The sequence below is a fragment of the Brachyistius frenatus genome, unplaced genomic scaffold, assembly GCF_029030835.1.
Source record: "Brachyistius frenatus isolate BFR_SWC_R1_liver_20210118 unplaced genomic scaffold, ASM2903083v1 Contig_47, whole genome shotgun sequence".
Lineage (NCBI taxonomy): Eukaryota > Metazoa > Chordata > Actinopteri > Embiotocidae > Brachyistius > Brachyistius frenatus.
Genome location: NW_027210646.1, coordinates 2,473,685 through 2,488,124, shown reverse-complemented (window position 1 = coordinate 2,488,124; position 14,440 = coordinate 2,473,685). Strand labels below are relative to the sequence as shown.

Genomic DNA, 14,440 nt, shown 5'->3' with positions numbered 1-14,440 from the left:
TTAATCTGGCAAACCAAGGCAACAAAATCAGAGAACAAATTCAGAAGCGTGTCCACTGCTGATGCACGATCCAGATGAACTCAAATGCTTAGAATTCAGATAACAATTCTCATGATTTTTTTTATTAGAAATATTTATTGCACTCGCATACATGATACAGAAAGAAAATATGATGGTGCCTGATGTAGGACCGGCACATTGTTTGCTCTCAGTGGGTTTATTTTCCTTCTGCTGCTCTGCATCACGTGGTGTAACGGCATGTTGTCATTTGTTGAGTGAGAAAGTAGGAGCGCTTGTTTTGATGCAGCTGATGTCCTTAATGAAAATGCAGCAGAGTCATTGTCATTTAAAAGGGAGATCACGTAGTGGCATGAATTGAGGTGTAACATCAGACCAGATGAATGGAAGTTAACAGAATCCGTTTAATGTAGTGAAGCTGTTTGTGAGCAGAGTTGACTGCTCGCGTCGTTGTTCAGAAACCTTGATCAGGAAAATGGAGTTCAAATGCGTTCTTGGGTTTCAGAAACACCAGAACAAGAATATAGATAACAATCAGAGTTGGATCCACTTACATTTAGATTTATTATGAATCAATGATTGACCATATTTTGTATCATATAACGCATTGTATGGGAGGAAGCAATTTATGAAGCAACTGGGTGGGCGTGTGTGTGTGTGTGGGGGGGGGGGGGGTGGCAACTGACGAAAGGAAGTGCTGGTGCCACTCAACTTACATCCATGAAAAGTTAAGTGACACAAGGGAGACGGGAGGCTGGGCAGCTGTCATTAATGCTCATCTATAATTCATGTGCATCCCTCACAAACCTGAGCATATGACTCCAAGGAAAGGGTGTGTTTTAAAAGTGTATTGCAACAGGGAACCAATCTTTTAATAACCTTCAAGTGGCTTCGAAGACAGCAGAATATAAACACTTCCAACACATTTTTGAGCATATGGGAGTCGAGAAAGAAGGAAGCTGCATTTGTGTCGGCCACTAGTATAAACATCTGCCTGCCTTTCCTGGGAAATAATTTTAATTGTATGTTGTTTCTGCTCTGCTTTCAGTCACTGAGAGGTCACTGGGCTTTTCCAATGGTTTTCCTGGCTTTAGACAGGCACTTTAAATGCTGAACTGCGTGCAAATTTCCATCACAAGTCTTTTCTATCCAGAAATTTTCAGGACTTGTGTAACTTTAAACTATTGTATGCCGTAACTACCTAAATGGTTTTTGCTCAGTGGCTTTGATGCTCAACCCCAATTTCCCACTGGCGAGCCATAAATCAGTGGTAAATTAAAACGGTAAGTGAAAATGCAAATGTTACACTCCAGGTCTAGTTTCAGTCAGTCTTTTTCCTTCTCGGGCTCCCTTTGTGCACCAGCTGCTTTGCCAGCCACACTCTGGCAAACAGACTAACTGGGACCCAGGCCAGAGGTGTGTTTGTGTGTATGTGAGTGGCAAGGCAGGACCAGCGGTTACGGTTGCTGGAATTTGTCCAGCCATAGACAGAAACAGAGGACATAAGGAGAGTTAAGGAAAGCAAGGAAGTTAACGGAGATTCACAGATTTAAGGGCTGGACCACCCAAGAGGCTCTGTTTACAAGTCAAAATAGGGAGTGTGTCTGTGTGTTACCCATGGCATGCATTCCTTCGGCAGAAACATGTGTGGGATTGCGGGTATTACTGGCACAGGAAAGTTAGATGGCAGACTTTTTGGGGTCACCCCAATCCTGGACTCGGCGGTGTCATCTTTGCATGTGTTAGAGGAAACTGTCATTGATTGAGCGATGACAATCTTTAATGTCGGGCCAGGGGAGGTGTCATCAGTGTGAGATGGCACTGTAGGTGAGACCAGCCAGAGACACGCTCCCGAACACACATACACATGCAGACGCTTACACGCTTATACACACACACACACACACACACACCTTCAAAGGTCACACTTCATCATTTCCCTTGCCAGCGATAGCTGCTCCTCCTCATGAAAGGAGCGGAGCCCTGATCCCCATGCTCATTAATAACTGTATTAATTATGCTGCCTGGGAATAACATGCATTTCATTTTCTTTCCCTCCCTCTGTCTCTATCATTTACGCCCCCCTCCTCCCCTCTCTCCCATCCCATCCCCCTTCATCTCTGCCCTGTCCTCTTTGTTGCATCCTCTACCTCATCTTTTCTTACGTCCACCCCTTCCCTCTGTTTGTCCCTCCTTTTTCTTTTTCTTTTTTTGTTTGTTTTGTTATTAGACTTTCAGTCCTGCCTGATCTGTGTGGCGCGCAGGGTGCCCACGAAGGAGAGACCCATGCTTCCCACGCATGAGAGCTTCACTACACGGCAGGACCTACAAGGTACGCGAACCAGTCACACAGCGAACAGACATTTTACCTGACCTACTACACAAAGAGCTGTTTTTAATAAAAGTTTCCCCTGCATTGAAAGAATAATACGGTGGCTCTGCTGAGGCACAGCCCCAGCACCACCTCATCCCATGTCACCGGCCTATAAATCACCTCTCACTACAGTTAGGTATTTAAAGATTATTATATCCTTGGTAAAGGCCCTTAGGATTGAACAAGTTATTTGAACTAGCTTCCCACCTCTGTCTGCACTCTGGGAGGTAAAGTACCTGTCTGAACACTAGTGCATAGATGCAGACAGCTGTCTGTGTTTCACCTGGTATTTGATGTACTTATACCATTTGTGTGGCATACACACACTCATAGTTAGTCACCTACATGTAGTAATTTACTGTAGTTTCCCACCCAGACTTGTGTGCATGTATGTGTGCCTCTGTTTATTTGCCTGTCTGTTAGGACAGCCTACGTTTAGATAATTACCATAATTTGTTTTATTCAAGATTGACAGTATGACTTTTCACTCATGACCCTATTTTAATAAAACTACTGCCTCTGCTGTCCTCTTTTGCCTGTAAGAGTTCATTGGATAGTGTGTAGCGTTGTGAATGACTCCCGTTATGGATGTCAGCGTGACAAGTCTTTAGTCAGTCCCTATGGCTGTCATTCAAGCAACAGTATGCTTGTCACTCTTTCAACTGCATCACTGCTTCTATTTAAATTGTATTCCAGCGAGGGACAACTGTTGCACTGCTCTGAGTGAATGTGTGTGTTTACACAGGTACCACCAGTGTACTGGTTCAGCTCTGAAGATGGTTCCTTTTAAAAACACACACACACACACAAAAAAAAATCCTTTTATTAAGTGTCTAAATGTTGGTCTTATTTAACTTGTAATGATGTTATATTTCAGTGCTTTACTATCACAGAAGAAATGTCTTCTTTTGACAGCTTGTAATTAAAATGTAAATAGAGACACTGTTTGCAAATATCAAACCACAGTTGTGCTGCAGAACGGTCAAGTGGTCAACAAGCTCTACATATTTATGTTTGAGAGAGATATTAAATCCCCATCGACTCAGTTAGGGTAGATTTGTGTATGTGAACAGAAATCCCTGCTTCCCTGTGTGACCAAGACCGCCTTCATCTGGTCCTCTGTGCTCAGGTAAAATAACGTCCCTGGATACCAGCCTGCTGCGAGCGTCCATGAAGCCGGGCTGGGAAGATCTGGTGAGGCGCTGCATCCAGAGGTTCCACCTACAGAACGACGGAGAGATGTCTTTTGCCAAGAGACACCAGCAGGAAGGTAACGCCTTTACCGACCAGGACTATCCTGTTTAATTTTTGGCTCCTGATATCAGTATCCTTTGATGTTAAATTTCCTCTGATGTTTGAGTCAGACAACTGCATGAGTTTAAAATGCTCATTTGAACACGGGTCAAACTATGCTCACAAAAGCTAATGGGAAATCATAGACTTCTTCTTTGGAACCATCTGTCCAATCGCTATGTCACTGCAGCTCCAAAAACAAAATCAAAACCGTTCCAATTGGTCACCAAATGAAAAAAACGTTTTGCGTGTGCATCTACTAACATAAAGGCATGTGCGTTCACAGTGCTACGCCATGGCCAAGCGTTCAGCCCCATCTACCGGTTCTCCCTCTCTGATGGAACCATCGTCTCAGCCCACACCAAGAGCAAACTGGTGCGCTCGCCCGCCACCAACGAGCCCCAGCTCTACATGTCCCTGCACATTCTACAGAGGTATGTCTCACAATCTACAGCCTTGTCAGAAGGAGAGAGACAAATTTTGCAGCATGAACTGGGCTACATGTTGTAGCCTGTTGGTTCCCTGCAACACAACCTGATGGCCTCATGTATTCTCAGTGGATGGGATAATATCTAAATTCATGCTTGCCAGAGGTTTAGGTCAAAATCAGACGTTCAAGTAAAAATTTCTCATCTTCCCTTTGTGGTAAATGCAGATAGTTTTGGCTGCATTTGTTTGTCGCTTTTTAATTACCAAGTTCTTTGTGATGATTAAAGTAGGATCAATCACCAAATTATGGAAACTACAGATACAAAGTCTTGTTTTGTATATTAATACTAGTTTCAATATGACTGAGCGCTAAAATGTTTTTATTTTCTATTGATCACATGCTGGGCACAAAAATTCTCCTAAGTGCAACAATATTTGCACAGAGGTGACGACTTCAGTTAGATAATATGACACTGAACATTTGTTATTTACTTTTAATACCATTTATCTTCTGTTTAAACGTGCATATGAGCCAATGGTGAAACGATACTGACAAATTTGGTGGTAATTAAGATAGATTTAGGATAGCTTCTTAGTAAATAATGTTTCTCTTTCTTACATGGTAGTATATTAGCTGTCTAACAATGAAAAGTATCAATATTGGTGTTGATATTTGTGATCGTGGCCCTGGCACTAATTGGTATCGAATAAACACCTAATTTTGTGGTATTGCACACTTCTACCTCAAAGAAGCAATGTGCAGTAATTCTCCTTTCCAAAATCAATTTCATGTTGCAGTAGATGATTTTGTAATAAAAACTGTTGAACTAATCAACTGTATTATATATGTTTTTGAACCTCTAGGGAGCAGACAGTTTGTGGAATGGGTCAGGACATGGGTCCCAGCAATCAGGCAACAGGGATGGCTCCCAAACCAATGAACTCCTCCACTCCCTCCATGACCCCTCCAACCCCAGGCAGTTTGCCAGGTTTGGGGCCTCAGGGACAAGACACTACCATCAGCAGCAACAGCACGCCTTTCTCCCCTCCAGGCCCAGCTGGTCCCAGAGAACCAGCAGCTATGGGGGGCCATATGCAGGGCTACCGCTTTGGCTGCCCCCCACCACACAACCACACTGGGGGCATGCAACCGCCACAGCAAGGGCCCAACTGGAGGATGAACAGCCCCTCTCGCGCCAGCCCCAGCCCAGCTGGGGGACCCCATCCACCTCAACAGAACTCTATAATGTCGCCCAGGCACCGAGGTAGTCCTGGGGGGGCAGGCAGCCCTCGTGTAGCAGGAGGCCTGCACTCTCCCTCCCCAGTGGGGATGTGTGGTGGAGGGCCTGGAGTTGCAGGTAGTAGCACGACGAGCACCCATGCTAACAGCTACACCAGCAGTTCTCTGTCAGCTCTGCAGGCCCTTAGCGAGTGCCACGGTGTAGGACACGGGCATGGGCCCCCTCATCCACATACACTGGGGTCCCCTGACCGGAAGATAGGCTCCCCAGCCGGGGTCACACCAGGGTCGGGGGTAAACGCTCATCTGATGTCAAAGCTTGGAGGAGGCAGCAGTGCTACTGGTGGCGCTGGAGACTCATTTGGACCTCACTCAGACATGAGTCAGGGGCACACCCAGGGCCAAACGGAGAGCAACCTAGCTGAGCCCAAGGAGGAGAGGGAAGGGCCCCTCGACGGCCACGATTCTCACAAGGGCCACACCAAGTTACTGCAACTGCTCACCACCAAGCCAGAACCTCTGGAGACACCGCTGTCCCCCGGCGCAGGAAGTGAGGGCAAAGACCAGGCTGGGGCAGGGATCCGGGGTGGCCACACGGGAGGGAACACACACGCCACATCCCTTAAAGAAAAACACAAAATCCTGCACCAACTACTTCAAAACAGTACATCTCCTGTAGACCTAGCCAAACTCACTGCAGAGGCTACAGGCAAGGAGCTGGGCCAAGACCAAGCCCAGGGTGCAGGTAGTACAGCCACTGGGGCGGAAATTGCTACCAAGCAAGAGCCGCTAAGCCCCAAGAAGAAGGACAATGCCCTGCTACGCTACCTACTGGATAAGGACGACACTGTATTGAAGGACAAGGTCCCGAAGCTAGAGCCCGGGGAGGTGAAGATCGAAGGAGGCAAACACCCCCAGGTTAAGGCGGAGAAACAAGATGCGGGATACGACCGGGCTGAGCAGGTCAATTTTTACAAAAAGTTTTACTCCTGAAGTGTTACATTTCAGAAACGTGTTGTCTGAAATATACCTTGTTGACTGCATCGTTTCCGTCTTTGAACTAGAGCTGCCCCAAAACTCACTGTGACCTCTTTAGCCTGTTGCAAAAGCCCAAAGTTTTTTTTGCCTTGTATTGCTCCACTTCTCTCTGTTTTTGCATTAATCTGGGTTAGGTAGCAGATGTTGGCTCCCCTGTCCATGCAGGGTGTTACAGCTAAACATACGAGCAGGCAGGCAGTGCAGAGGACAAGACAGTGTTCGTGGCATATATGCATTCAGATTTATAGTCTTGTCATATACACTTCGTTCATTGTGCGTGTTTTTTTTTTTATTAACATATATAAACACATCTGGTCCTTTCACTGCCTGTTAAGTTGGCAGCACAAGCTGAGGAAATCTGTCCACCAGCTTCAAACAACTGTGACATTTGGAAGGAGCCCCTGCGGTTCTCTAGCCATTTGATCCTGGTTGCATTTGGCCAGAATGCTCAGGTTTGGCACCGAGCTCAGGTCAGGCCTGGCACTGAAAGAGAGAAAAGAGTAAAAGGGAGTGAGCGGGGAGAGTGTCGCTGGTGGAGCTCAAAATTTCTGTGTCGCAGACGTTTCAGCGAGGTCGCGTTTATTTTTTATTTTTTTAAAGCAACCTGGTGAAATAGAAAAGAACACCAGTGTTGTTCAGACTCTTTCATACAGGAAACCTGTGCATGAGTCGCTCTACTTAACGTTCAAGACACGAGTCTGCAAATGTCATTCTGTCATGCACATCACTGCTAAACCACAGAATTACATAGAATTACATCAAATTACACGAATGCCCCTCCACTCTTTTGCGGTCTGTTTCTTTCATTACCTTCATTACCTTCCTCTTGTCAGACCAGTCGCTTAGTCGAGGCTATAGGCATGCTATTTAATGTCAGATACATCAAACAACAGTCACTTTTTTGGGAGGGGATTCATCCTTGCAGCGTCCAAACTTCACTTAATCATTGTCTGCTGTATGCTCTTGTAAACCGTTCAGATGGCATGTTTTGATCGACCAGGTTGAAACTTCCACCGACACCGAGTCTGTCCGAGGGTCCGTCTATAAGGGAATCTGTACGGACCGTCTTTTTCACGTTCTCATAGCCGCTCGCCTTCTTGGTAGCGCGCGCGCGTAGAAGACGTGTTGTTTTTCCAGCGGCACAGAATGGCACCTAGCTCGCGTGCTAGCTGTGCATGTACAGGATATGCTCGGACGCCGCCTGGGTACGTACGAGGAAGAGGAAAAGGTGATTGGTTGGATAATAAGAGCCGCTGTTGAACTGAACAAAGAAGGGGAGATGAGAGAGGTGTAGATACCCCCAGGAGAGCCCAGCCTCGGCAGGCAGACTGAAAATGATGAGCCATATGCTCCTGCATGTCCTCTCTGCTACCATGGAGATAGAGGGGAGAGGGAGTGGTGTGTTTGTAGACCATACAAGAAACAAGTAAGGGAACTAGAAAATGAGAGAAATGCAGGTTCAATATGTGTTTTAGAAATTAAAGTTGATCTATTTCTGCCTTCCATTGACAGTACAAATTCTAGATTTCACATTTAGATGTTGATTAAAGCACTGGTAGCTTCAAACAGTGACAGTGACGGTTCATTCCAGTTTAACATGTTTCACTAAGTAACGAGGGCATTTGTTAGCCATGCACTAAGCCATGACTTCATTTGAGCCGTTACATGTCTGTGAGTGGGTTTCTGTTCCTTACTGGTGAGTTGCTGCTTGGCCATGTGTGAAAGCTGACTGTACTAGTTAAAGAGTCCACTCATCCTCCTCCCTACTAACCTCACCCACTGCTTTCTCGCTGACTCTCCCTCCTTATCTCCCTCCCTCCCTCCGCCGCTCTCCTCCTCATGATTGTTTGAGGGCTGAATTATTGATGGCTGGAGCAGAGCTAAACGAGAAATCAGAGCAGAGCTCTGAAGAAGCGATAGGTATGGTTGACTATCGACGGTTTTCCTTGCTGATATTAGGGAACGGCGATGGTGATTACTGTTAGTCAGCATAAGTGACGCTGCTCCTTAATTTACAGCAGCCCATTTGCTATCCATTTCCCATCTGCCAGTCCTGACAAGTGAGCTGTCCAATCTGCCCAAAGCCTGTCGCTTCATTTTCCATATGCTAGCTCACTAAAGCAGCAAAGACCAAAGCTTCCGGCTGCATCACATTCCAGCTCTGTCACACCTGCCAGAGAGGATCTGCTGCCAGTCACGTCGGAGTGTGTGTGTGTGTGTGTGTGTGTGTGTGTGTGTGTGTGTGTGTGTGTGTGTGAGAGACCATTGAAGGCGTGAGCTGTGTGTGAGCCAGGCTCTTTTCCCTGTCTTTACGAACGAGGTCTTATTATTCCAAAACGGGCTAAAATTCACTCATGAACGTACAGAAATGCCTGTAATTATTAAACATTTACTTTAAATCACTTTGTCTGAAGACAAAAGTGTTAATTTAGAGATAAAGGGAGAGACGGCTAACTGGGTCTCTTTCATCACATCTTGAATTTATGTAGCCAAATTCACAACATAGTGTTCTCATCGACATATGTTTCTGTTTCCGTTGTCAAACATGGTTAAGTCACGTACACATTGATTATAAATACTTCTTAACCAGCAGTCATTAGCAAGCTTTTGCTCTGCAGGTAAAAGCCTTAGTTTATTTTCCCTAATTATCTGACGAAATGAACCAAAATACAAGTTAATGTGAAAAGTGATTACAGTAAAAAAAAATTTTAAAAAAAAAAAGTCAAATTCATAATTATTGTAAAAAAAAAAAGTAAAACTGCATTTAAGAAAAACCAAGGCAGAACAAATACTTGATAGTTGAACAAAGGATTAAAAAATATTGCAAAATTTGTGAAGCAGTTTGATTAAGTGATATCAAAGGTGTGACCGACTGAAATAATTGCTATAATTGAGTATAAATTATTCTCAAGTAACATTCCCAACATGGCAGTAAATCCTCAAATATTACACTACATAAGGATTTCAATTAATGTTTTAGTTCTTGTGATGTTAACATTTTTAATTTTAGCTCTTTGAGAATGTTGAGGACAATTGTGCAGAAATTAGTTTTTGTTGAGTTCTCTTTTTTCTTCTTTTTTCTCGAATTAGCTTGAGTGACCAGATGCTGGCATGATTCTGCGGTGAAGTGACTTTTCCTTTTCCCTTACTCAACAGTGGCACTTCTGCTTTACTCATCCTGTTTCTCACTTCCCTTTCCTATAGAAATGGCATGGGCTGGGTCAGAGAGACACTCCTGCCCTGAAGTCCACATCAACATGATGCCACATACTGTACAGGAAATGGACAGATTAGAGATTAACCATTTGATGTTTGAATGTGGGATTAGGGAGTGTCTCAGAGAATGATGAGCACAACCTGGATGTGATTGGTTTAATTTGAATACCAGATGGATTCAAGTCAAATTGTATGAATACATAATGGGCAGCAGGGCCTCATCACTGACCCTCCTGAGAGACAGTTAGCCTGCTGTTGCTAGGCATGTACATGTCTCTGAGCGAGCGGCTTCTGTGTCAAACATGCTTGAAAAGTAGGACGCATCATCAGTGGACAATTAATTTATGCAGTCTAAAGTACATTAAATTAGAATGTGCCAATTACCCGAGTGTTGCGGAGAGTTATCGCTATAGGTTTTTGTGTGTGTTTTCATTGTTAGTTTCTCTTATTCATCACAAACCGTAGCCTTTTTTTCCTCATGGTAGAAATATATTTATTGGGTGTGGGAATAATAAAAAGAAAATACTTGAAGCGAAAAATATTCAGGCTGTTTAAAAAAAAAAAACGGTATGTGTAGTCTTGAATCTTGTAACGTGTCTCCTTAGCTGCCGTCAAGTAAAGTTCTCGCAATGGGACGTTAAATTGTGATCTCTAAATGCGACATGGCTCGAGACAAAATATGTCAGAGCTTCACGTTTATTTGGCTTTGAAAAAAAAATCCTCGCACCTTCAACTGGATATAATAAACGCGTGAGACCCAGAGAAGAAGGACGTGGATTGCATTACATGCACCGCCATGCATTGAAAGAAGAGAGTAACAAGGATTGATAGAAATAGGACCCATTAAGGGTAAAAGCAACTAGAGAAGTCGAGAGAATAGAAAGTGGGAGGAGAGAGAATTGGAGAGGAGGAGGAGGAGGAGGAGAGCAAACTGAGTGTACAGAAGCATTACATCATTCCTGACCTCATTAGGGCTTTTCTCTCTCCCACCACCACCCCCCGCCCCTCACTCTGTTACTCTCCCAAGCTATCCTACATATCCTGTCTGCTTCTTAGTATGAGCAGCGCTGTGCGGCTATCCATTTTGCGCTGCGTGTACAGAGACGTGATTTAAACAGCATCTTCCCAGGTGGAGGAGGAACAAGGTCTAACACTAAAACAAAATGTACATGTAGGCCGGACTGAGGCTGTAGTCCTTGAGCTCACAAGATAACTGTTCCATCAGACGTTTCTGGCAGCCCTGTTATCTTTAGTAGCAGCTACATGTCACACAAATACGTGTCGTTGTCTGGAACATTTTGAAGTACAACATTGAAACAGTGCTGGTGTGCAGTTTTCCTGCTGTACAGTATGTTACAGGAGATGTCAGTGATTCCAGGTGTGCTGCACTCTGGTGGACAGTCACAGCCAGTGCAACTTATTTACCTACAGTCCCCCAGGCCTCTCTAGCAGCACTGGGATCATATATCTTTATGTTTCTGTTCAATTTTGATCCGAACCTACATCTTATTTCCAGTGAAATTAAATTCAGTGTATTAATGCTGCCAAAACTGTTGCCTATTGGAAACATTATCATGTGTGACATTCTGTTGGATCGGCGTTTATTGACAATGATGCTTTTTTTGAGACTGTAGGTTGCCATGGTAGACTGATAGACTGCACTATTAAGGTATTCCTGTTTTATTTTTGTCCACCCTATCTGTCGGAGAGAGAGAGAGAGAGAGAGAAAAGGGAATGCAGAGCAGACTGTGACAGCGCTCTTAAACAAAAACTCATTTCTAAAATAATCTTTAGTAGTCGTCACAATTCTTCTATTCAAGTGAAATCATGTCCCACCACGCCTTTCTGTGTTTAATAGTGTGAAAAACGACACAAAAAAGGTCCAGATAGTCAGAGGCCCAGTTGTATATGAATGTTGTTTTGTGGTGTTTACAGTAGCGGGGCAGAGAGCAGTTCAAACTTTGGCACCAATCAAATTCCTGCCTATTGCTGCCCTCCCAAGTCACTCTGGCAGAAAGCAGCTTTAGTCATCACATGTGTTCTGTCTTTGCTGCTTCCTCAACTTACTGGGTGTAAAATATTGTTCATTATAACATGGCATTCTTAATTACACGCCTGGAAATTTTGAAAATTGAAATTAAAATGGGAGCAGTTGTAGTGTTGTATGTCTGAAAGAAGCAGCCGGTACGCGAGGAGAAGTATGAGAGTCTCATAAGCTAAGTCAAAGTGAAGTGTGGCCTAGATTTGATCGAAAGTGGTCCATTTTTTTCCTTAGGTTACTGCTGTATTATAAACAAGGCCAAGCCTGCTCTCCTCATCTCCCAGATAAAGACTGTTCATACAAGTTTGCTTTGTATAATCGGTATATTTGTGTTTGTGTGTCTGCAGGTGAAGCAGTGATATGATTCTTAAATGGAAGTCTAAATTTCTGGCTTCTGTGTTCACACGTTTCCCTTCTCTCTCTGTCTCTGCGCTCCAGTCGTCAGAGCTGGACGACATCCTGAACGACCTGCAGAATGCTCAGCCGCAGCTCTTCTGTGAGCCGCGGCCCGTTTCGTTACCCAGTCCAATGGACAAGCAGAACATCATCAATGACATCCTGCAGATGTCAGAGACCAATCCTGCCATGGCGGCGCAGCAGCAGCAGCAGCAGCACAGAGGCCTCGGACCTGGCATGGGCCCGACTAGTGAGTCCCACTGTCACTCCACATTATGTTAAAATGTGGTGTTTTTAAAATACTCCCATCATAAACTTTTAATTCAAAGCTGTGAAACTATTTCAACTGCTTTAGGTGATGGAGCGTGCTGCTAAAATGTTATTATTTCTGTCCTCAGACTTTGGGGGCGTCCGACCAGTCCAGCCAGGCCGGGGCCTGCCTGTGAGGAGTGTCTCTCTGGACATGAATGTGTCCCCCCAGCAGCCCTCATTACAGTACCCCATAAGGGCCACAAGCCCATACACTCTTATGCAGCAGCAGCAGCAGCAACAACAACAGCAGCAGCAAGGCATGGTGGGAAGTCATGCCATGATGCCCAACCAGGCCAGTATGGTGAACGCAGGTAGGTGTGGCAGTTGTTGTGGCCTGTCTTGAGTCTGTGTGTTGCTGCCTTTGTTCCCCACTGGGGCCTTTAATAAAGAAAGGAATCCATGTCGAGATGCTTGTTCAAACAAAATGTATTTAACACTGTACATTAGATTAGAGTGACCAGCAACAGCAACAGAGCACGAGACCTCTCTAGAGGTGCGCTCACATACAGTGTCCTGGAAACGGCTGTTTTCATAAGATACAAAAGATTTCCAACAAAACAAAACTCCAATCACTGAGGTTAGAAAATTCCCAGTAACATCATGAAAAACTTCTGAGTCTGATAACTATATACTATATAAGATATTATAAGCTATAACAAACTGAAAATAATATTTCTAACCGCTTGCATTCAATTCCGAACTAAATTCATTTCAGCAAATCATGAGGATGTTTGTCCAGTTTGACATCACTATCTAATGTCAATCTTTTTTTTTTCTTTTTTTTTAACTGTTTTTTTCTGTTATGCGTGAGATCTTTTTGACAATGTCACAATTATAAAAGCAGAATTTGAAGTAAAATGAAATTCTTCAGAAAGATTGCGTCAACACTAGAAGTTCTTTCCCAACTCTGAGGGAAAGACCTCTTTCCGTCCGTCTCTTTCACCCTACAACATATGTCATAGCACAGTGACTCACTTCCTGTGACAGGAAATAGTCCCCCATACCGTCACTCCCACGTATTAGTCGTCATCAAACATATCCCAGCACTGCATAGTTTTCGTTTCACTCTGATGTTGTGTCACAGGGGCAGAGAACATCCACTGAAATCCGTTTGCTCTTGCAGGACTGATGGCTGCAGGTGGTCCGCGGCCAGGCATGCAGCAGCAGGAAGGCTGGGTGGGCTCAGCTTCTGCCCCTCCTCTGGGAGCCTCCGGCCCGGGACAGCAAAGTGCCATCCAGGGAAGGATGGGACCCGGCGGTGCTCCCATGAGGCCCAACAGCCAGCCAGGGCCCCGGGCGATGCTCCAGTCCCCGATGATGGCCAGTGGTGAGAGCACGGCCTACCACAGAAACACAGGCTACCCTGGGTTTTATATGCAGAAACTATTTGCAGATCTCACGCTGACCAAACAATAAAGCCAATCCCTCTCAGAATTTAACTGACTAAAGATGTCAATATGGACATCCAGAATAAAACATTTTAACGTCATGAATATCGTATCTGAAGTGACAGATACGGTCCATCTCAAAACCTTTGGTGCTGAGGTAAAGCTAAAAAGACCTCAACTCACCCTATACCTGCTTCTGATAAGTGTAAAGGAATGCCACCTTGTGGTTAGCTGTAGTACAGCACTTAATACAGGAACGTAACATCTGATCCAGAACTTTGGTCCTGGCTGTTCCTATGTTTCAGAGAAAATGGGCCAGTTTTTCAGTCTTCTTGGTTTTCACCCGTATGTAATAAAAGAAAAACTGTGCTGACTGTCTAATATTTTGACTTAATTTCTTTCATTTTCTTCTCCCTTTTTAGCCCAACCTGATATGGACATCAGTATGGTCAGCCACCATTTCTCCCAACAACAGGCTCCACCCAACCAGACAGCCCCATGGCCAGACAGCATGATGCCGATCGACCAGACAGCGTTTGTAAACCAGAGCAGGTAAGCTACAAACTACCATTAAATGTTATGTCGGGCATCAGTACACAAAATAATATTTACATTTTCATCAAACATACTTATATCAGACCAACGATAAAAAAAAAAATTAAAATTCAAAAAAAGAAGTCAAGGTGTGTGCTCGT

At 44.4% G+C, this 14,440-nt stretch overlaps 1 protein-coding gene and 1 long non-coding RNA gene across 4 annotated transcripts in view; both read left to right on the top strand.

Annotated features, from left to right (window-relative positions):
* LOC138623896 (uncharacterized) overlaps positions 1–14,440 on the top strand; it is a 106,554-nt gene that overhangs the window by 83,235 nt on the left and 8,879 nt on the right. The gene's annotated exons all lie outside the window — the stretch shown is intronic.
* ncoa2 (nuclear receptor coactivator 2) overlaps positions 1–14,440 on the top strand; it is a 60,907-nt gene that overhangs the window by 37,588 nt on the left and 8,879 nt on the right. For all 3 annotated transcript variants that reach the window (XM_069703688.1, XM_069703689.1, XM_069703687.1), the window contains exons 8-15: positions 2,249–2,350; positions 3,522–3,662; positions 3,972–4,119; positions 4,979–6,317; positions 12,088–12,295; positions 12,444–12,668; positions 13,481–13,684; positions 14,168–14,297. In XM_069703688.1, the coding sequence (XP_069559789.1) occupies positions 2,249–2,350; positions 3,522–3,662; positions 3,972–4,119; positions 4,979–6,317; positions 12,088–12,295; positions 12,444–12,668; positions 13,481–13,684; positions 14,168–14,297 (2,497 nt within the window). The remainder of the gene's footprint in view (positions 1–2,248; positions 2,351–3,521; positions 3,663–3,971; positions 4,120–4,978; positions 6,318–12,087; positions 12,296–12,443; positions 12,669–13,480; positions 13,685–14,167; positions 14,298–14,440) is intronic.